Source organism: Neoarthrinium moseri (genome assembly GCF_022829205.1).
Source record: "Neoarthrinium moseri strain CBS 164.80 chromosome Unknown scaffold6_Wmoseri_CBS_16480, whole genome shotgun sequence".
NCBI lineage: Eukaryota > Fungi > Ascomycota > Sordariomycetes > Amphisphaeriales > Apiosporaceae > Neoarthrinium > Neoarthrinium moseri.
Window position 1 is genome coordinate 753,453 of NW_026055120.1, and position 20,308 is coordinate 773,760.

The 20,308-nt window shown below is 51.1% G+C and overlaps 9 protein-coding genes across 9 annotated transcripts; 7 read left to right on the forward strand and 2 right to left on the reverse strand.

Moving 5' to 3' along the window:
* Positions 1-255: 255 nt before the first annotated feature.
* JN550_002814 (uncharacterized protein) lies at positions 256-1,907 on the forward strand (the record flags this gene model as incomplete). The annotated part of the gene is made up of 2 exons (XM_049314150.1): positions 256-1,772; positions 1,835-1,907. 2 exons carry the CDS (start codon positions 256-258, stop codon positions 1,905-1,907), a joined length of 1,590 nt encoding a protein of 529 aa, XP_049175339.1.
* Positions 1,908-2,819: 912 nt separating this feature from the next.
* Positions 2,820-3,966, forward strand: JN550_002815 (uncharacterized protein; the record flags this gene model as incomplete). Its single annotated transcript, XM_049314151.1, has 2 exons — positions 2,820-3,072; positions 3,122-3,966. The coding sequence occupies 2 exons, from the start codon at positions 2,820-2,822 to the stop codon at positions 3,964-3,966; spliced, it is 1,098 nt and encodes a 365-aa protein (XP_049175340.1).
* Positions 3,967-5,156: 1,190 nt separating this feature from the next.
* On the forward strand, positions 5,157-6,647 carry JN550_002816 (uncharacterized protein; the record flags this gene model as incomplete). Its single annotated transcript, XM_049314153.1, has 8 exons — positions 5,157-5,329; positions 5,397-5,559; positions 5,609-5,695; positions 5,756-5,913; positions 5,967-5,984; positions 6,042-6,325; positions 6,377-6,456; positions 6,504-6,647. 8 exons carry the CDS (start codon positions 5,157-5,159, stop codon positions 6,645-6,647), a joined length of 1,107 nt encoding a protein of 368 aa, XP_049175341.1.
* A 199-nt stretch (positions 6,648-6,846) lies between these two features.
* Positions 6,847-8,308, reverse strand: JN550_002817 (uncharacterized protein; the record flags this gene model as incomplete). Its single annotated transcript, XM_049314154.1, has 5 exons — positions 6,847-7,339; positions 7,400-7,644; positions 7,843-7,950; positions 8,011-8,030; positions 8,116-8,308. The coding sequence occupies 5 exons, from the start codon at positions 8,306-8,308 to the stop codon at positions 6,847-6,849; spliced, it is 1,059 nt and encodes a 352-aa protein (XP_049175342.1).
* Positions 8,309-8,956: 648 nt separating this feature from the next.
* On the forward strand, positions 8,957-10,508 carry JN550_002818 (uncharacterized protein; the record flags this gene model as incomplete). The annotated part of the gene is made up of 2 exons (XM_049314155.1): positions 8,957-9,344; positions 9,472-10,508. The coding sequence occupies 2 exons, from the start codon at positions 8,957-8,959 to the stop codon at positions 10,506-10,508; spliced, it is 1,425 nt and encodes a 474-aa protein (XP_049175343.1).
* Positions 10,509-10,512: 4 nt separating this feature from the next.
* On the reverse strand, positions 10,513-12,284 carry JN550_002819 (uncharacterized protein; the record flags this gene model as incomplete). The annotated part of the gene is made up of 3 exons (XM_049314156.1): positions 10,513-10,553; positions 10,673-11,807; positions 11,886-12,284. The coding sequence occupies 3 exons, from the start codon at positions 12,282-12,284 to the stop codon at positions 10,513-10,515; spliced, it is 1,575 nt and encodes a 524-aa protein (XP_049175344.1).
* A 1,103-nt stretch (positions 12,285-13,387) lies between these two features.
* Positions 13,388-15,401, forward strand: JN550_002820 (uncharacterized protein; the record flags this gene model as incomplete). Its single annotated transcript, XM_049314157.1, has 6 exons — positions 13,388-13,563; positions 13,638-14,373; positions 14,433-14,543; positions 14,612-14,630; positions 14,680-14,795; positions 14,850-15,401. 6 exons carry the CDS (start codon positions 13,388-13,390, stop codon positions 15,399-15,401), a joined length of 1,710 nt encoding a protein of 569 aa, XP_049175345.1.
* An 884-nt stretch (positions 15,402-16,285) lies between these two features.
* On the forward strand, positions 16,286-17,302 carry JN550_002821 (uncharacterized protein; the record flags this gene model as incomplete). Its single annotated transcript, XM_049314158.1, has 1 exon — positions 16,286-17,302. One exon carries the CDS (start codon positions 16,286-16,288, stop codon positions 17,300-17,302), a length of 1,017 nt encoding a protein of 338 aa, XP_049175346.1.
* Positions 17,303-19,382: 2,080 nt separating this feature from the next.
* JN550_002822 (uncharacterized protein) lies at positions 19,383-20,210 on the forward strand (the record flags this gene model as incomplete). Its single annotated transcript, XM_049314159.1, has 1 exon — positions 19,383-20,210. One exon carries the CDS (start codon positions 19,383-19,385, stop codon positions 20,208-20,210), a length of 828 nt encoding a protein of 275 aa, XP_049175347.1.
* Positions 20,211-20,308: the final 98 nt, after the last annotated feature.

A 20,308-nucleotide genomic window follows, 5' to 3' on the forward strand; every position in this document is an offset into this window, starting at 1 on the left:
ACGGATTTCGATCAAACCGGTCTGAGGGCCCCTGTTGTCCCTCAAGAGGAGAACTTAAGACCTGAGCATCCTGTTTACGCACCACTGCCGCTAGCACAGAGAAGTGCAGCCGCCCGCTTTTTGGTCCTAAAGCCATATAAGGGGCATGACACAATAGAGTGTGATCTAGTATTATCCTCGCTCGAAACCGACTACGAGGCGCTCTCATACTGCTGGGGAGATGAATCAGATCAAGTCACGATTCAATTGAACAAAATGGACTTCCCGGTCACGAGAAACCTGGCCCAAGCACTGGCGCGAATGCGTTTTGTGGACGGCAAAGACCGTGTGCTCTGGGTCGATGCCGTCTGTATCAACCAGAGAAGCATTGACGAGAGAAATGCGCAGGTTCTGAGAATGGCTGACATCTACGGTTCTGCATCGCGTGTGATGGTGTGGTTGGGCGAGTCTAGCACAGAGAGCAGAAGTGCGGTCAGTTTCTTCAGCAAATGGACGGCTCCCAACTGGGATGCGGAGAAAGTCATCGATTCCTATGCGACCAATAATCAGAAATGGCGCGATCTCACCCACGGACTACTGGAGAGGGAATGGTGGACACGCATGTGGATAGTCCAAGAGGTCGTGCTGGCGCGTGCCATTATGATACAATGCGGGCCTGACACCCTTTCGTGGGATCTACTGGCGGCCATCTCCATGGTGTCGCACACAAACAACCTCGTCCTTGAGTACAGCAGCAAGACCGCGGCGTTCGATGGTTTCCGCTATGCACCCATGACACTCACTTTCGTCCAGATGGAGTACCAAGAAAATGGCCGGCTACCATTGTCGACCCTCATGGTCAAATTTTCAAAGAACCAGTGTCGCGAACCATCCGACAGAGTATATGCTCTCCTTGGGATGGCAACTAACCCGAAATATTACCAGATAAAACCAAATTATCGTACCAACCCCGCCATCGTCTACATGGGCGCGACTGAGCGCTTCATACGCGAAGTTCAATCGTTGGATATTATCTGTTTGGGCCGCGGGACCAACCGCGATGGAAACGTTCCTATGTGGAAACCAGGACTGCGTGAACGTAGTCGTCTCGCTGGGCTGCCAAGTTGGTCGCCTGACTTTCGAACCCGGCCGGGAGAGGATCCTGCTTCCTTGACACGACTCGGCATTTCCGAGACTCCAGGGTTTTCCGCATGCGGTACACGAAAGCCAATCATTCGGTTTCTACCTTCTGGCAAACTGCTGGCCATGGGAGCTGAGGCTGGCTGCATCGGCGCACTAGGTGCGACCTCTGAGATCAGGCGCAAAGGCGACAACAATGACCCGGACCTTGGGGAGCACATTGGAAATATTCTCCAAGAGGCTGTGGTTCTCGCTCTTGGAGGAACTGAGATGCCGCTCTACCATACCCTGTATCCTTTCGCAGAAGGCATGACGTACCACGAGGTACTGTCGCGAGTGCTCGTATGTGACACTAACGCCTACAACCAGAGATGCAAAAAGGGAGAAGGATGGTTTCAGGCGGATAACGTTCCTCCAGCTGATTTCGAGGCTGGTCTTGATGAGAGAGTGCGGCAGCAATCTTGGAGTAGTAAGGTCGGACTGATGAAATCCCACTGGAGAGACGGGCGGCGTCTGATGGTGTTGACGGCAGGCTTGCTTGGCTTGGCACCTGAAGGTGCCAGGGAGGGAGACTTCATCATCATACTGTTTGGTTGCAGTGTCCCCCTTGTGATGAGGTCACATGGAAATGATTTCGAGGTTATTGGTGAATGGTATGTCGCTTATGAACCCATATAATGGCTTTTCGCAACAGTTCTTGCTAACTATTCTACAGCTATGTGCATGGAATTATGAACGGAGAGTACCTGGATGTGGAGCCTAGTATTACCGAGTTTTCTCTAATCTAGTGTCACGAGTTAAGGAAGCGCATCTATTGAGTTGCAGTAATTCCCATGGACACATAATTTATAATGGTACCCGTGGCTTTTCGATTATAGAAGTTCTCAAGGTCTAGTTTTCCTTTTATCCACAGCTAACATCGTGCATATGACCTGGTGGGTATTTGTGCACGAAGTTAGGTTTACACGTAGACCCCTACTAAGAAACCTACATGTAGACTTGTGCCCAGAGCAACGGGCGATTCTCTAGGTGGTTTTGGTCACGGACGTCAAGAAGTCGCTGCTCACCACAACACTCTTTCAGGTGTGTGGCTGGCCCGTCCTTCACGTAATAGCGTGACACATCTTATAGGCATCATTGTGGGGGCTACGGAGTTTTACCCCCCGGTATTGTCCTGAGCGTCGACCAATGCGGACCAGAGTCTTGTAGATAGATTCTCGACCTCAATCTGGGTCTATCAATGTTGGCAGGTCGTGAGAAAGTACGTACTTAATCTGGGGTACATTTGGCATTCATCACCATGGCCAATGGCGACCCTGAACTTAGTGTTCCCCGGACTAGAGTTGCCAGTTGCGCCTCACGTCAACTTACAAGGAACCATGGTTTCATCCGGATAAATTGCCTTGTTCAGGATCCCAGTACGCCAAGACAAACATCATAATTTTCAACCTGAAAGAACTTCGGCAATGCGAAAGACTCTCGATATTCGCTAAGGCTGCCGAGGAATGTACAGACAGCTGTTCCGTTTGCCGACACAGTTATTGACGCGGCTATATTCAATGCCTTTCGATGGAAGAGAGACACCGAAAGTAACCATTTTAATGGGTCTTGGGGAATGAAGAAAAAGGACACACAGCCGTGCAGGAATGTGTGAAGCCTTCCTCGCGTAGAACGTTCTGGCTGCTACCAAGCTTGTCACCATGATCTTTTCTGGAGCTCTCGTGTTCACCGCGCTGTCACTTGCGCCGTTGGCGACAGCGCACCCAGGCGAGGTCTTCAACAAGCGTGCACATATGGAAGAACTCGCAGATGCCCATGCTGTTGCTGAAGTTAACGCAAGGGCACTCGAGGCGTGCCAGAATAGACCGGATGTGATCGAGCGTCGAGAACGTGCTATCGCTAGGCGCTCCGCGACTTTCGAGCGGCTTCGTCAGGAAAGGAACCTTGACGATGGTATGTAAGGTTACTTTGCCACAGGGATGAGAAGCTGAAATTTACACAGCCACCTTCTTGCATCGTCGAGATGCGGCATCACTTCGCAAGTGGGCGGCAAATAAGCATGACAAGAGTAGTCTCAAGTATACGAAGGACACTCCGATTTCCGAGATTTTCGGATCCAACACTAGTTGTATCTTGACTCCAGACAACGCCAATGGGCCCTACTTTGTCTATCAAGAGATGATTCGTCAGAACGTGGTCGAGGATATTCAGGGTGTCCCCATGCATCTTGAACTGCAATTTATCGACGTGAACACCTGCAAACCAGCCAATGTCTTGATCGATATCTGGTCTTGCAACAACCAAGGAGTGTATAGCGGCGTTAGTGCTGCTGGTGAAGGTGGTCTAGGGACCACATACCTGCGTGGTGTTCAGCCAACCGACAAGGACGGAGTCGTCAACTTCGAGACTCTGTTCCCCGGACACTACCAAGGCCGCGCTACACATCAGCACATTATCGCCCACGTTGGCTCCAAAATCCTGGACAACGGGACCTACACGGGAGGTGTCGTCGCACACCTAAGCCAACTCTTCTTCGATCAAACTTTGATTGACACTATCGAAGGCACTGCTCCGTACAACACAAACCGCATCGCAAAGACATCGAACATGGTTGACGGATTCACTGGTTACGCGGCCTCGCCAAAGTACGACCCGTTTCCCAACTATGTCATGCTTGGAAACGGACTTAGCAATGGGTTGTTTGTATGGGCAGAGATGGGCATCAATACCAGCTCGAACTGGGATTACTATGCTCCATTTGCTAGCACTTGGAAGGCAGGTGGCGGGTATAACAATCCCAAGTTCAACATGATGGTTGTCGCAAGTCCGCCACCGAGTCACGGCTAGGCGTTCAGAAAGTCGTTAATCGAACCAGGATATTGCGTGGGGTCAACTTATGTGTCAACGGGCGTGTAAATCGGGCAGTACGGTGTCAGCAGACAGTCTGGGTGCACATCAAGTCGGTTATCAATATGAGGTTGCCAATTTTATGAATCTAAGAATTTCTGCATGCAGTTGCTTCACCAATTTTACATAGACCAAAGCTAAGCTATGTAAGTTCAATTGACTTAGCTATACATCCTGAGTACCTATTCCATACTGACTCCGCATTCGAGTTAAGAGAACAAGAAACTGCAGGTACCGAAAAGTTGGGTTTCTCCTCTAGGTGCTCGCAAAACCTCCTTGTCACGGTTTGGATCATGAAAGCGTAGACAAACCCGGAAACGAGGCGGCGGGCATCGGCTCTTGCAGGTTACTCGCCCGCAGATTTCAAACTCAGACCCAGTTGAATGCCGATCGATGTGCGAAACAGTTAGCTCCTTGGCGCCACCCTGTAGGTAGACCAGCGTGATCACATCATTTTCGACGAAGTGATGCGGGAGATGGCGGTACTACCACGGAGTAACCATGTCGAAGGCCGTAGGCGAGAGTAGCCTGGACTGAGACCATTGGCTGCCTGGCTGAGCGGTCAACTTGACGAGGATATCTTGGCAATTACAAATGAGGGACCTTCTCAGAATAATTTCCTTCAGCTGAGCCCAGGGCAGCGCGGGATCATCTGCCTATATAACTCGTAATATCTTGGTAATGACCTAACTGCTATTGGCGACAGCGATACTATAATAAGTGGCGGCTGATTTCGCATTGGGTTCGGGTAATTAGAAACCTTAACAAATCTCCGAACTGGACAGCCCAGCCTCCTAAAGCTCGGCAATGCACCCCAGACTCTGCCGTGTCACTGAGCTTTAGCCGTGACACCTGTCTGGGTCCAAGGGTTCTTGGCTTTCCGCGCGTGGGTGTCTACGGTCTAGAGTAAGCACTATACCCGGGCTGCATATTAGTTGGCCAATCACATTTAATATTATAATATCTCTTTCCTTCTTGCCACCGTAGAAAAGGCATACCCGGAATAGACTATGCTGGCCCTGTGGTTCTGTTCTTGTTCCCCCAGAAGGACGGATCTCTATAAGGGAGCCAAGACTCTGGCTCAAATATTCCATACTAACCAGTTGCACCGATCTTGGATAGCATTCAAAATGATGCGAATGGTGTACTACGTGCTAGTGGCAGCGCAGCTGCTACTTTGCTCCAGCATAGTCAACGCTGATGCTGTAATGGATCTCTGGACGAAAGGCCAGACGGCACTAGATGCGCAGCTGGCGAAGTCAAAGACCTGTTCCAAAGACAGGCTTCAAGTCCGAAAGGAATGGTACGATTTTCCCCCGCATCGCTTACTATCTATACTGCTCGGGAATTTCTAACTGCGGCTTCGATAGGGGTGACCTTACAAATGGAGAGAAGTCGAACTACATCAATGCTGTGCTGTGCTTGACACAAAAACCTTCGAAATTGAATCCCGGGAGATATCCAGGAGCTAGGACCCGATATGATGATTTTGTTGCTGTTCACATGAATCAAACTCTCAATATCCATGGCACTGTATGTTGTCCCCTAAGAGGTCAGCTTAACAAAGCTAACACTATATCAGGGAAACTTTCTTTCCTGGCACAGGTATTTCACGTGGATGTATGAGCAGACACTGAGAAACGAATGCGGATATAACGGAACACAGCCGGTATGGCTCTACCATCTGATACAGCCTTGCCGTTATACTAATCTTTGCGCACTTTAACAGTATTGGAACTGGGGAAGATGGGCTGCAGATCCAGAGACGTCGCCCATATTTGACGGTTCGATGCTAAGCATGAGCGGCAACGGACAAAAGACAACACACCAGGGCATGATGGTCACTGGGAATGGAGGAGGATGTGTTACATCTGGACCTTTTAAAAAGTGAGTTTTGCCATCTTCCGAGCATGTATCATCTACTTACTGACTGGGACTAGTATGACGGTGAATCTAGGGTAAGTCTTTCTTTTCATTAGAATGTGCAACTTGTACGCTAACCGAAATATTTCAAGTCCAATGAGCCCTGCCATTTCTCCAGCACCTCCAACCAACCCGCAAAGAGACGGATTTGGATACAACCCGAGATGCCTGAGACGAGACATCAGCAACCAGCTGAGTTCGCGGTACTCTCGCACGCAAGATATCGTCAACCTTATCACTTCAAGCACTGGCATCGCTGCTTTCCAGAATTCGCTGCAAAGCTCGGCTCCGGTGGGTGTCCACGTCGCTGGGCACTTCACTATCTCAGGAGATCCCGGTGGTGATTTCTACACCTCACCTGGGGACCCCGCCTTCTGTGAGTTTTCTGAAGGTTTTTTGTACCGCTAAATCTTACTATCCTAACAAGGGCTCCACCACGGCATGATCGACAGGACATGGACTATTTGGCAAATGCAGGACCTTGCCAACAGGCAACAAGTGATTGCAGTAGGTCAACATGTTCACTAAAATGAAGGCCGTCTAACAATTATCAGGGCGGAACATCCATGATGGGATTTGGAAGTAAGGCACAGAGCCTGGATGACAATATCGATCTTGATGTTGTAGCACAGAAGGTCTACAAGATTCGCGACTTGGTGAGCATTGTGGATGGGCCCTTCTGTTATTACTATGCTTGATACTATCCCTGATAGAAACAGTCCTTCTAAAGGATTATGCAACAATCTCCAGTGATTTCATTCTTGAAATGTATTCGCATTCTGTAGGAGCTTCTGTATGCTGGTTCGATTATGATGCTTGCTGCGATTTCATCATGAATCCCTCCGATGTATACAGGCGAGCAACTTCCAACTTGGATTGGAGCAGGGCAAGAAAAGTTCACCCAACCTCTGATTCCCACGGTAGGCTAGTCTTGTAGGTATGGCCACTGGGACCGTCCTCTCTTGTTACAGCTATGTACGTCGTTTTGGTGATGCGGTCATCTCCGTTGCAAACATTTTCTGGGATCTGGTCTGAGTTATTCGAGCTGAGATCCTTCAATGGAGTAGGGTCGTCGTCAATTTGTAGATAATCTTCGTGCGATTTAGTGCCACGCGATAGCTTGTGTGATGCAATAGAGAACCCGTGGCCGAACCGTGCGGTGCTACTTTCATCGGCTGCAGAGGTCGTAGAGCCCATAGTCTTCTTGAGATAGACAATGAACGGCGCTTCTTTGAGTAGACGTGGCAATGTTGGCATACAAGCTACAAAGAAACCGCAGCTCACTTCTCCAGTGGCCCATAGAATGACGGGTCCGATATTATACATCGTGTCAGGCGACTTCCCGAAGTTGATAGTAGCAATCATGCGAAAAATGGAGCATAGTACCGCCCTTTGACAAGGTTAGAATATTCCATCTTGATGAGAGATGCAGCTGAACGGACACACTTACAGAGCACCCAGACTAAAGACAATGGCCACGCCGAACCTCTTCCGCAAAGACATGTTCAGACTCCATATTATCTTTTGAGGGAGTATGAAGATGGCAATGTCGGAGATGAGATGAATTGTAGCTGATGTCAGCTGAAGTGGGTTGAGAGGGAGACAGGTCTTCTCTTTAATGGTAAAATCCCAGATCGCCTCATGAGGGACGCATTGGAAGTTCAAAAGGAAGATTGCTGCAAAACCGAAAGCAGCCTGAAGGGCGATGATTGTTAAAGCACCCCACCAAAAATAACTGCTTTTTCGTATTCCCGTTGGGACAAACACACGGCACCACTCCAGAAGAATAGCGATCTTTAGCATGGCCAGAACTAACGAGTAGAAGACTCCGAAAAGAAATATGTACTTAATTCCATCAGTCATACGGAACAGAACCTCATCGTGTTGACTCACATAGTACGGTAAAATTGTATCGCCCAGGGAAATGTCCCAATTATGCACGAAATAGCCAGGGTGGTCAATGAGCGAGAATGACGCATAGGTGCAACCCCAATAGTTACCCTATTCCGCGATTGTAATTGAGTAAAGGTCCTAAAGAAGTACCAAGAGAAACAAACCTACGTATGCCGCCAGTATGAAACCTGAAGTATCAGAAGTGATTAGCAATCAAGGACGTGTCGGATAATCGGTGGCTTCAAGAAGGAGCACAGGTAAACGCAGACCTACCATCTTCAACATCTATCTTCTTCTTCAGCCCAACTTTCCCGTAGCCTCGGAGAATGACACAGATGGTCGAGACTACCATCATGACAATGAAAGACGCCAAAGCCAGATTATTGTTGTTCGATGGATGGCCCAATGTTGGAACCAGGCCCTGTGGAGGAGCCAGTGCGGGGCCCAACAAGTCGTATGGGTCCATCATCAGTTGAGGATCAGGGAAACTGATGACTTCAGAAGAAAATGACTTTGTGGGAAGCGGAGTAGAAGCCGTGTCGTTGGAAATGTGTGGCAAAGTCTTGTAGGCGAGCCGTTGAGTTTTCAAATGTTGCGGTTTCTCATCTCACTCCGGTCAAGGGCCATGGTCGCTGTTTGGTCGAATCCTTGCTCAGCATCGCCAACGTCTTCGACTAGGCCCTTGGCAATCTCGAAAATCCATGACTGTCTGTCTCAAATGTCGCATAAACCTTGCGGCCCGATTCTCAGAATATTCGGCGGCGCAGTGCATCTCGTCACAGTGGGTCTGGACCTTGGTCATTGGCTTTGCTGTTCCAACTGAATGGTTCGCCCCGGTCCAGCGGCTGCAAACTGCCTAATGGATGCATCATATACCAAGATCCTGTCTCTTTTGTGGGACCTCGGGGATTGGTGCATTAAAAGGCTGTGTAATGTCTTCGCCATTCCCCACAGCAAATGTCCTGGGGGTGGTTATTGTATCCCGGAGTACCCCCTAGTTTTCCCACCTTTGTATTTCTTCACTTTTTCAGAAGCCGTAACTCTGATCTTAATATCCACCCCGCACTGCTGAAACTCATCCGACTTCTCTGTCTTATTCTGTTGCTCAGACACCATGTCTTCCCGTGAAGTCTTTCAACTTCACCCATCAGGCTGGGAACATGATCCTGACGAAGAGCGGTTCAAGGTTTCGACTATTGATCGGACGCCCGTGTGTGGCTATAACCACTATGTTGTGTTTTTTAGGGTTGTCAATGCAGAGATGGGCCGTGCAGTTGATATGCTCAGGGCTGGACTCGAGAAGACTTTGAGCCAAGCGAGGTACATGTGCGGCACCATCGAAAAAGATCCCGGAGGTGGACATTCATTCGTCAAGAGGAAAGAGTCAACTGTGAAATTTGTCGTGCAGCAGCTAGATTCTGCCGATGAGAACCATCGGTCTTTGGACGATATTGAGCGGTCATACTTCTCTGCTCATTGTCTGGGGGATCTCACCATGTGGAGTAAGGCTGTCTCTTTTACTCTTATCTTCAGCGACACCCAGTCACTTTATCGCGTACCGATTGGCCTGTAAAGCTTACAAAGCCACTTTGAGCCTTTCCCCTAGTAGCTAACCTTCCTCGCGAATAGGCATCCCGGAGATGACATGGGGAGAAAGATCCGAAGCTGATCCAGATAGGAGTCCAACAGTCGCAGCCTATCAGCTTAACCTAGTCCGTGGCGGCTTTGTCTTCAGTATGCATAGCCATCATTATGCCAGTGATGTTATGGGCTGGAGCAATTTCACCCATCAGCTTGCGGATAACTGCTACGCAGTCGCCACTTCAACAGCTTTCCCACTATGGAATTCGGCGTGCATTGACGTTTCGCGATTCACCAAAGATCTTCCTGCGGAGATCTTGGTAGACGGTCCTCCAATTCCACAAAGGCATCCCGATCATCCAGAGCAGCAGGCTGTGTTGTTTCACTTACCCAAGAGTAAGGCCGCCGAGCTGAAGAGACTCGCAACTCCCACTGATTCCACCTCACAATGGATATCGACGTATGACGCTATGTGTGCATACATCTGGAGGGTGCTCTCCAAGGTTCGCGCCCCTCTATATAAGCCAGACGCTTCTACAGCTCTGTGGTGGGCGGAAGCTGTCAATATGAGGCCACGGCTCAGGAACCCTCCGGTTCCAGAGCGGATGATGCGCAATGTCCTCGCCGGTGCATTCTCGGACAGTGCGCCAGTACCGCCTCTGACAGTTGGTGAGGTCCTTTCGGACGCTCCCTTGACAAAGCTGGCGCACTACATCCGCATGTTGACGGAAAGCTGCACTGAACAACATCTAGAGCGCCTAATCGACCTCATAGCACCGATCAAAGATAAGCGGTCCATAAGCCTACGCGTTGATGCCAACCCGCCAATGAGCATGTTTGTCACAGACCACCGCTCAGGTGACGTGAGCAGCTTCGATTTCGGGTTCGCCAAGCCCATCACATATCGTCATCTCTGGGGAGACCTGATCACAGCCGGCCTGATCCTAGTCTACGCACCTATCCGGTCATCTGACAACCCAGACGAAGGGTGCATGTTTACAATTACTATGGAGAAGGATTTGGTGCCAAAGCTGATGGAGAACTCGGAATGGGCCGACTACTTTGAATACCGGGGAATTGATTGAACAGTTATGTGAATAGAGTAGCAGGAACGTGTCCATGATATGTCACTAGTGCAAATATCTTGGGTTAAAGGTCATAATTTTCTTGGCGCCGTTCTTCGGGATATGGAGGTCGATAGTAGTGATATATCTCTAGAACTCCTTGCTAAAGTTATTTCAATACTCACAAACGATTCTCATGTACCTTCTGATAGGATATGGACCAGCTCTGTTGGTAACTTGGAGAAGTATGTGAAAATCCGTAGTGGAAAGCCCTGTATTTGGATTTCGAATCGATATAGGGGGGATAACCTTGACACTTCTTCCCAAGGTAACGTTGGAGAAGCCAGCGTCATTGACTTGCAAGACAAGCGGTGCCCCAGATGAGGGTGAGACAGCCTCAATCTGTACATTCAAATAGTCGTTTAGGAATGACGTCGGTTCTGGGTATAGTGCCCATTGGAACTCAAGCTTACTATTGTCCGTCGGATGATCGGGATCGTATGTTAAACTGGCGTCAAGAGTGAAAGATTCATTGGCGTTGATCTTGATAAACAGAGGCTCTGGTCCTTGGTGCTTGTTGACGTTGAGTATTGGAGGATGGCCAGCGGCGGTGAAGTTTGGCGTTAGCGTCCACTGCATTCGAGTTGCGAAGTCCTCCTGGTAAGCCGCTCGCCAACGCCAGATCGATGCCTGATGAGTGGAGTAGGTGACTCCATCAGCCCCAATAACGGTCTCAATGGTATTAACGAAATGATTTGAGTCTATGCCGGCAGTCCAGTCGCTTGGTGCCACTGGGTGAGAGTATCTTCCACCCCAAGTACCCCAGTCGATGCGGTCTCGGTAGACGAGACCGTTCTGTACTAGCCAGAGGAAACTTGGAGTATCTCCCTCCATAGTGTAGACAACTTGCGGATAGAGAGCTCCAAAAGGACCAAGTCGGATATTGGCGTCCAGCCAAGGATTCCACACGATATCAGAGTCCACGCATGGGCATCCACGCAGACCGATACCTGTCCAAGTTGCCGCCTTGTAGTTATTGAAAGCGTGAATTGATACCACGTAGAACACATCAGGATACCGTGTACGGATCCAGGGCCCGGTGTTGTCTTGGTCGGAAATAGTATACAGTCGGATCTTTGATCTCAGCGCGGCGGCTTTAGGCGCAGGCATATTGTTATCCATGTGGAGCAATGCTTGAGCTAGTGTGTTGGTTCCGCCCCAACCGGTAATAAATAAGGGTTCATCGGATTCTTCAAGCGCCTCAATGATGCGTCCAGCGCCTTCGCTTAGAGTCTCATTGAGTGCGGCACGACCATACGTCTTTTTGCTTCGTTAAAATACAATTTCACTTGCATTTGATTGAGGGCCGGCCTTCTGGCCCTGAGGCTGTTCACTTACCGAGGGTCCTGACGTAACAAGTGAGAGCAGGTAGTCCGCACTTTGGTAGGAAGCGTTTGGGTTGACATGATTGTTTAAGTTGTCGACAACTTCTCCATAGGCTGTGATTATCCTTCTCATCTCCTCCGGGTGTGTCTCATTCCGCAACCACCATGAGGTGGTGGCGCAGATACCACGGGTGTCAAACTCATTAGCGTAAAGAAGATACCGCACAAGTGACATGGAATCATCTGGTTCATTCAGAATATCTGATAGCATGAATACTCGGGGTCGGTAACCAAATGACTGTAGGCTGTTCAGGTCGACTTTTTCAACGTTGTCATCGCTACCCTCGACGACACCAATAAGGTTTGGGAGGTGAGCGGCAAGAAACCAGAGTGACCGGTGTAAGCACACCATTGTGCGCACCTAGACGATGTCTTCGATTGGCAAATAGGCTTGATGTATGAAAATGGCTTTACAGGTTATAGCAAGTATTTCAGGTTGTACACATCGCGCCGAGGTTAAGGTTTTGCTGGTAGAGGACCAATTTTCGCAGATGTATTCGACTTGCTCACGATTAAACTTTTGGAACCCACCCTAAGCCGCCAAAATCTGGGGAAGTGCTAAAAACTTCCTTTTCGCTCGGCAAAGGCTTATTTGCTCAGGGGTTACCAGTGCCGATCTCGGGAAAAGACCGTCCGAAGATGTCCCTAGCCTCGCCCGAAAAAATAAAATAATGGAACTTGGGATCGCATCTCGACTTGATGTGTCGAGTACCTGTCCAAAGAGTTCTCAATGAATGGCCATGGAAAAGCGACCGACATTGCAGTATGGATCCGTTTTACGCCAAGAGAGCGCGATGACTTCGAGATCCACAGTAGAGCATGGGTTCATTCTCTCGCAAATATTCTGAGTGTGCGAAAGCAACGGTTGACTGCATGCTTGTACATCCATATCTGAATCATCAAAGACCATGTGCAACCAATTTGATTTCAACCACGAAGTCACGAGATACCGTTTTACTTGATCTCCAAGATTGCTCTCTCTTGAAAAGAATAGAGGTTGGGAATAGATCCGCCCATTATTGCCCACTGCTTCCCGCTGGTAGCCCTCAAATGGGAAGTCATAACCACGCTATGACTTATGATCCCCGCATCGCGACCCCGTGTCCTGCCCGCGAATCCCCGCAGACCCCGCAAGCATTTTGTGATTGGCGATTTCGGGAGTTGGAACCGCTCTGTTGCTCAGGATGCCTGCTAGCAAGGGTCAATTCGTGGTGAGGTCCGACTGAACGCTGACACACAAGACGCATGCATGTCGGAGTCGACCGCGGAATGGTGCGTTGGCGCCATCGCAAAGATGATTCTAGTCTCACGTTGCATTGACGCTGCAATGACCCAGCAACGAGCCGGGGCAAAGCCGGTTTATATAAGAACACGATTGGCATCAGGTCGCCGGGCCCGAATTCCCACGAGTTCTCTCGAGTTCCAGAGTCATATCGGGCTTAAGACGAGTAAATAATGGCAGAGTCCACAGAGCATGAAAAGTCCACTGTGGAGCATGGAAGTGCTGCTGCAGCACCAGTGCATGCTGACGAGGTCGTCACTGCCGACTGGAGAGTAGAGGCTGCTGTCAAAGACAGATGGCACTCCATCAAAGCGAACCCAAAGATTCTGTTCATCGCCCTCTTCGCTTCGTAAGTGCAAGATGTAGTGAGGCTTGAAGGGGGCATCGCACCCTAATCACAGTCATCGCTGATAATATTCCTAGGTTTGGAGGTTTTGAGTATGGCTATCAGCAGGGCATTCTTTCCCAGTCCCTTGTCATGACTCGGTTCACGGGGAACTTCCCCTCGGTCGTGGAATCATCGACTGCTCAAGGTTGGCTGACATCTGTGCTTCAGCTTGGCGGTATCATTGGCTCCTTGAGTGCAGGGCTTCTGGGAGAGATGTTCTCGCGCAAGTATACTATGTTCAGTGCCTGCTGTTGGGTGATCCTGGGGTCATATCTGTACGTTGGCGCTACGGCTGGCAACCCAGCGCTACTGTACGCAGGGAGATTTTTCACTGGGCTAGGTGTAGGGACGTTCTCTGGTGTGGGGCCCCTCTACAACGCTGAGATTTCTGCTCCAGAGACGAGAGGGTTTATCGTCTCCTTCTATCAGCTTGCAACGATATTGGGCATCTTCCTGAGTTTTTGGATCGGCTACGGAAGTAACTATATCGGAGGCATAGGGGAAACCCAATCAGATCTAGCGTGGCGCCTACCATCCATTATCCAGGGCATTCCGTCCGTGCTCCTCGCCGTAGGAATATGGTGGATGCCTTTTTCGCCGCGTTGGCTTGTCAAGGTTGGACGCCATGAGGAAGCGAAAGAAACACTCGCCTGGCTTAGGAAGAGGGAAATAAACGACCCACTTGTTCATGCTGAATTTCTGGAGATTCAGGCGGAAGCGTTGTTTGAGGACAGGGTTTTCCGCAAGAGCTTTCCGAAGCTGGCATCCAAGGTGAGTCAAGAGCCTTGAAAGTAAAGGCTCCATTGTCGCTAACGTCATTCATACAACAGGAACAGCAGAGTATTTTTATGAGGGAGATCTCGGGTTACGTTCACCTATTTAGAACGTGGGACAACTTCAAGAGAGTCAGCACTGCTTGGCTCGTGATGTTTTGGCAACAGGTACGTGATCTTGATGACCGGCGACTAACGCGGTAGTTGGAATTAAGTATGCTGACTTTTGTTCACAGTGGAGTGGCATAGATGCCAGTAAGTTGTTAATCGACTGTTTTCTCTACAGTGACTGATATATCCACAGTCATTTACTACGCGTCGAATGTTTTCCAGAGCTACGGGTTTTCTGAAGGCACTATTGCTCTCCTGGCAACTGGTGTCACGGGCAGCGTTTTCTTGGTTAGCACACTGCCTGCTATGGTAAGGACATCTGGATGCAAACATGTCTCGCAGTACATACTGACCAAGGCTTAGTTCTTGATTGATAAACTGGGGCGCAAGCCTATGCTACTAAGCGGTTCAGTGGTCATGTTCCTCTGCATGGTCACGGTGGGAATCATTGTAGCCAAATTTCGTCATGACTGGCCCAACCACACAGATGCGGGTTGGGCAGCTGTCGTTCTAATCTGGATCTATATCGGTGCTTTTGGCTTTGGATGGGGCCCTGCGTCGTGGGTCCTCGTATCTGAAGTATTCCCACTGTCTATCCGCGCTCGTGGAGCCTCCATCGGAGCTAGCTCCAACTGGATCAACAACTTTGCGATTGCGTTCATGGTACCGCCAATGTTCGAGGCATGGGCCTGGGGAACGTACATCTTCTTTGCCGCATTCCTGTTTGTCGGGTTCTTCTGGGTTTGGTTTATCCTGCCGGAGACGAAGAACGCCACACTCGAAGAAATGGATAGAGTGTTCAAGAGTCATACTGGTGCGGAGGACGCAAGGATGTTGGCAGAAGCTCAAAGAGACGTCGGTCTGCTAGACTTTATGAGGAGCGAAGGAGAGATCCGCAAAAACCAAAAGGTATGAACACTTGCGAAGGATACGGTTTCCCGTAGCTTCGGTGCCGATCAGCTAAAGAAAAATCAATTACCTGATTGGAGCAGATGACTATTGGAAGTGCCGGCAGTTAGAATAGGAGGCTACTCATACGTGGCGCAAATCCGAACTAGAAGCCCTCTCTCTGACACCAGGCCTGTCTCTCGAGCCCATGAGCCTGCCTGTGAACAATGCAGCTCTAAAGTATATGTACATAAGTTAATTCGTCTCATATCTATTGACAGCTGCTCTTCGGGATTACGATAACTTAGGTAATAATACAATTCTCAACTGCATACCTACCTACGAGTGGTCGCCGGCAGCCCACCAGCGACCGCGCTAGCGCGTGTCTCAGTCTATAAAACCCCTGTAACCCGCGGGGGTGGGCACCCTAAGCCAGCCTAGCCACAGCTTCCGGGTCATTTAGAGTGTGGCGTCGGTTTAATTAGGTAAATGGCGCAAGATTTTGGAAAAGGGGTCGCGACGGAAATTCAAAAACCTGCGAGATAGTTGCACCATCACAACGGTATACAGGTGAGACAAAATCACCTGATCTACCAGATCCCTTCCCCTTGCTTTTCTCCACTGCACTGCAGCAGACCCTATAGTCTTATGAACCATATGTGGACTCCACCTACACTGTGACGCGAGGCTCAGTAGGGGTCGGGGGCAATCCTTGCGACATGCTGCGTGCAAGTTCACAGCTCGGCATACCTCGAGCTCACGATTGAAGTACCTACGTCGGCACATTGTGGTGACGGTGTGGGCTTTGTTGACGGAACCTGACGACTGTTGCTGCTATAAGATTATCTCCAGACAAGCTCGACGTATCATCAGAGGTCGCGGGTATGGCTTATCAGAGCCCTTCAGGCCCCATGGGCACCACTCCGCCGCCTCATAGAAAGCAGCACAAGCCCTCTTCCTCGCTAGGCTCCCTGTATGAGGTATTGGCAGACCTGGACGAGACGCAGCTGCACTATCTCATCCAGGAGATGAACCATACTGGCGATCAGCATGTGCCAGTGTCTCAGGCGGTATCGGCGTTCGAGTCGCAGAACCCCTCGGACTCCCTCAACAACGTAAGGGCGAGTATGATGCCAGCCCCAAACGGATTGCAACGAACTCTATCCAAGTCCCAGCAAGGGAAACTCCGGTTGCAGACAGCTTTTCGGAGAGAGCCCTCTTTACGACAGAGGCGCCTACAAGAAAACCATCGCGCGGCCCATCCTGCGGAGCCCGTACATGTTGTGGCCCCGGAAACTCCCAAGCGCCCCGCTCCATCCGACTATACTGGTACACCTGAGCCTCTTAGTCCACCAGCCCAAGTTTCTTCCATACATGAAGAACCCCCGAGGGCTTTAACGCAGCCGCGAAAGGACGAAACCATTCCCGATCCCGTAGTCTCGCAGACGCTGAGCGATCAACCACGGAAACCACCAGCCTACAGGCGTATTCCGCGGCCAACGTTCAGCCTCCCGCCAGGTGTTACGGTCACGGATTTGCTTCAGCTCCTCGAGACTGAATTCCTTTCATCAAGCCTGGATGATCCCCCCTCCCCAGGCTCTTTCTCGTCCCCTTCACCTCTCCTCCTGTCCACCCCATCGCCGAAGCCATTGCCCCGAACTCCTGGTTCTGGGGGAGCTCACACCCTGCGGAAGTACTCTTCCAGGCTGGACATGGCACTCGAAGCTGAGCGGTCCGCTTCCAGCACCGAGGAGATCGGGCTGGGGATGCTTGAGCCTCGACCTGTGAAGACAGCCTCAATGAGGACGTCCGCCACTACTACCCCTATCAGTTTCGAGGATTCCTTTGATTGCGGGTTCTCGGGGCAGACACCGCCGGCGCAGCCTATGGTATTGGAGGGAATATTCGACGTCTTGAACAATCAATGATTTGCTTCGGTGGGGAATTAGGACCCCGATCTACCCCGTCTAGTCAGCAGACACAACTCGGGTTGTGAAAACATGGAATGTGACTGCTCGGGGCATACATAGTGTGGTATGCGGTTTTTGGGTTGCAGTCTCGGGGCGAATCCCGCGTACATTGTTGCTCCTTTGGTTGAGCGTTTTCTTATATATCCCGAGTACATGTAAGATATGGGTTAGGCGTCATGCCATGATTTTTCAACGACAGCGTGGAACTCGTACAGCACAACAGCGCTTCTACCGCTGTAGATAGAGGGGTGACTAAGGACTTATCTGGTTGTAAATAGCGCATATCCTTGTACATATGCAAGAATCTTTCACTTCTTACTTGAAGCCAAGGATGCTGTCTAGATTACCAATTTGGCCGGGTACCGGTACCCCAGCATTTGATTATCTGCTGGAAGGAAACCGTGACGCGATGTGATCGTTCAGAGGATCTTGCTCAGCAAGCTGTGAGATCAATACTGTTTTGCAACCCGTCACACATATTTCTCCATCAAACAATGAAGCACTTTTGGTCCAGCGCAGACCGGATTATCACCTCTGGCATCCCAGTGTTCCAAGCGTACATGTCTCGCTTGTACCAATATGATGCTGATCTGGTAAGAGGTGTTTTGGGACCATGGTACTGTGTGTGGCGTCCGGAAAAGCGGCACCTGAACGAGACGCTGCAGGATAGTAAAGCTTAGTCGAGATGCATCCAATGCCAGGGTTGTGAAGGTGAAAACTTCACTTCGTGCAATTTTACCTGATGGAAATACCTACGAGACCATGCGGTGTTTCAGCTTCACATAGCATTCTATACCAATGATATTTTGCCGTTTTGGCGTGGCCCCGCCTGCTAAGGCGATACCTTATACGCTTATGGTATACGAGAAATTGGAATGAGACGAAAATGTCTCCCATACTCTTACATTCTCTAGACCCGTGATGAGTCAACTCGCCGTCAACATTCACATACCAAAGCCTATACATGTGACCGTATTGCGGCCTCCGACTAACCTGAGAGTCGTCGCATCACCATCGGAGAAGACACTGTAGTGGCTGCAAGGTTTCATTGCGAACGAAAGTCATTTACATGCCCTACTCTTCGCCGCCAGAATGCCTCAGTGTGTTCTTAAAATAGGTCTCATCAGATGTTTCACGAGCCATGGTTGGTATAAGATGACCTGAAACTGCAAAGACAGGCGAACTTGGCCCACCTTCTCGCCTTGGCCATTGCTTGACTGGAGTTGACTGGAGGCCCCAATGAAGACTGTACCAAGAGACCTGCCATCTCGTCAAACTATTGAGGCACACTAGCGCCATGGTATAGGCGTTTTGGCCCCAAATCCCCGGCGGTTGACGTCTCACCCACAGCCGTGGACGAGGCTTGGCCAAACCTTGGCGCCCCACACACAGATCTTCACGTCCATCAGAACCTGGGGATTCGCGGGTTTGGCGGGAGATCTCTCTCGACTCGAGTAACCCAGGCAAGCGAGCCCCGACATGACACAAAGGCATCACCCAAAGTAGCACCTGGGCACACGACCAGGCGTCGACAGTGGGCAACCCGAGTCGGACCCCCCCGCCCCACGATCGCCTCTGATGCCCATGTGTCGATGTGGGCCGTGAGCTGCGCAGGGAGGGCCCGGCCGCGAACCTTGCCCTGTAGCAGTCTATTTTGGATGACGGCGACAAGCTGCCTGTTTGGCAGACAGGCGTGCACCGGCTGCGCGGCACGCCCAGCCAGGCCTGTGATTCGTAGATGGCTGGGCTATTATCAACCTATGTGCTGTCATTGGACCACGCAGGCCGTGTGGTGTATAGGAAACGTTTCGCAGGGTTCTGATATCCATCTTCTGAGTATGTCCCCAAGGTAGGACGCTACTGGAGTCTGGCGATTCTCGTGGCACTGGAACGATGTATAAAGGTTCCCCAGAATCTCCTGAATGACTTCAGATCAGCTCGCAGTGTGTGGCACGCCATCAAGGGAGTTCACTGTAACATATCCTCTAATCCAGTCACCATCGGATCCTCAGATCTTGGCCTCCACTCATACATCACGATGAGGTCTAGACTTTTTTACCACTCCTTGTTCCTGCACATTAGCCTCGTGCCTATAATCCTCCTCTTTCTGGCCACAGCGGTCGCCGGCGACGACGACGACGATGAGGGCGGCAGCGGCACCAAGATAACGGCTGCCTTCACGGAGCCAGCGACGGGGATCCCCATGCAGCGGTTCTTCGGAGCCAAGTCTGGGTTCGGGTTCGCCATGGCGCTTCCCGACACGGCGGCCGCCGGCAACGCGTCGTCGTCCTTCATCGGCCAGCTGACGTTCCCACTGGTCAACGGCGCGGGCTGGGGCGGGTGGTCGCTGACGGGCGACATGGAGGGCCCGCTGCTGATGGCGGCGTGGGCCAACGCGGCCGGGACGGGCGTGGTGTCGTCGTTCCGGCAGGCGCGCAACGAGGACGACAACCCGCCCGAGGTGACGGGGACCTTCGTCGCCCGCCCCATCGCGGACGGCACGGCCGTCAACGCCTCGTTCCTGACCTATACGTTCCTGTGCGAGGGGTGCCTCGGGGCGGGGCTGGGGCTCGACGCCGCGGCCGCGACTGCGACGGTCGAGATGGGCTGGGCGCTGGGCAGCAAGGCCGTGGGCAACCCCGGGTCGCCGGCCGCCGTGCTCAACTTCCACGATGTCGGGTTCGGCGGGTTCCAGGCGCAGCTGGGGCTCGCGAAGGTGCCGCAGGCCGACTTCGACCGGGTCGCGGCGCTGGCGGGCGCGCCGGTTCAACCCGCCACTGGGGCAGTGCCGTTCAATTCTGCGGCTGGTGGTGATGGCGGCGGGGACGACAGCGATGACGAGGAAGAGGACGACGATGATGATTGAGTCGAGCGCAGTTGGACGGGAATATGAGTTTCGAGTTCATCAATGAAGCATTTACTGTCCGAAAATGAGAGTCCCTGAGTTCTGTCGTTGTCACTATA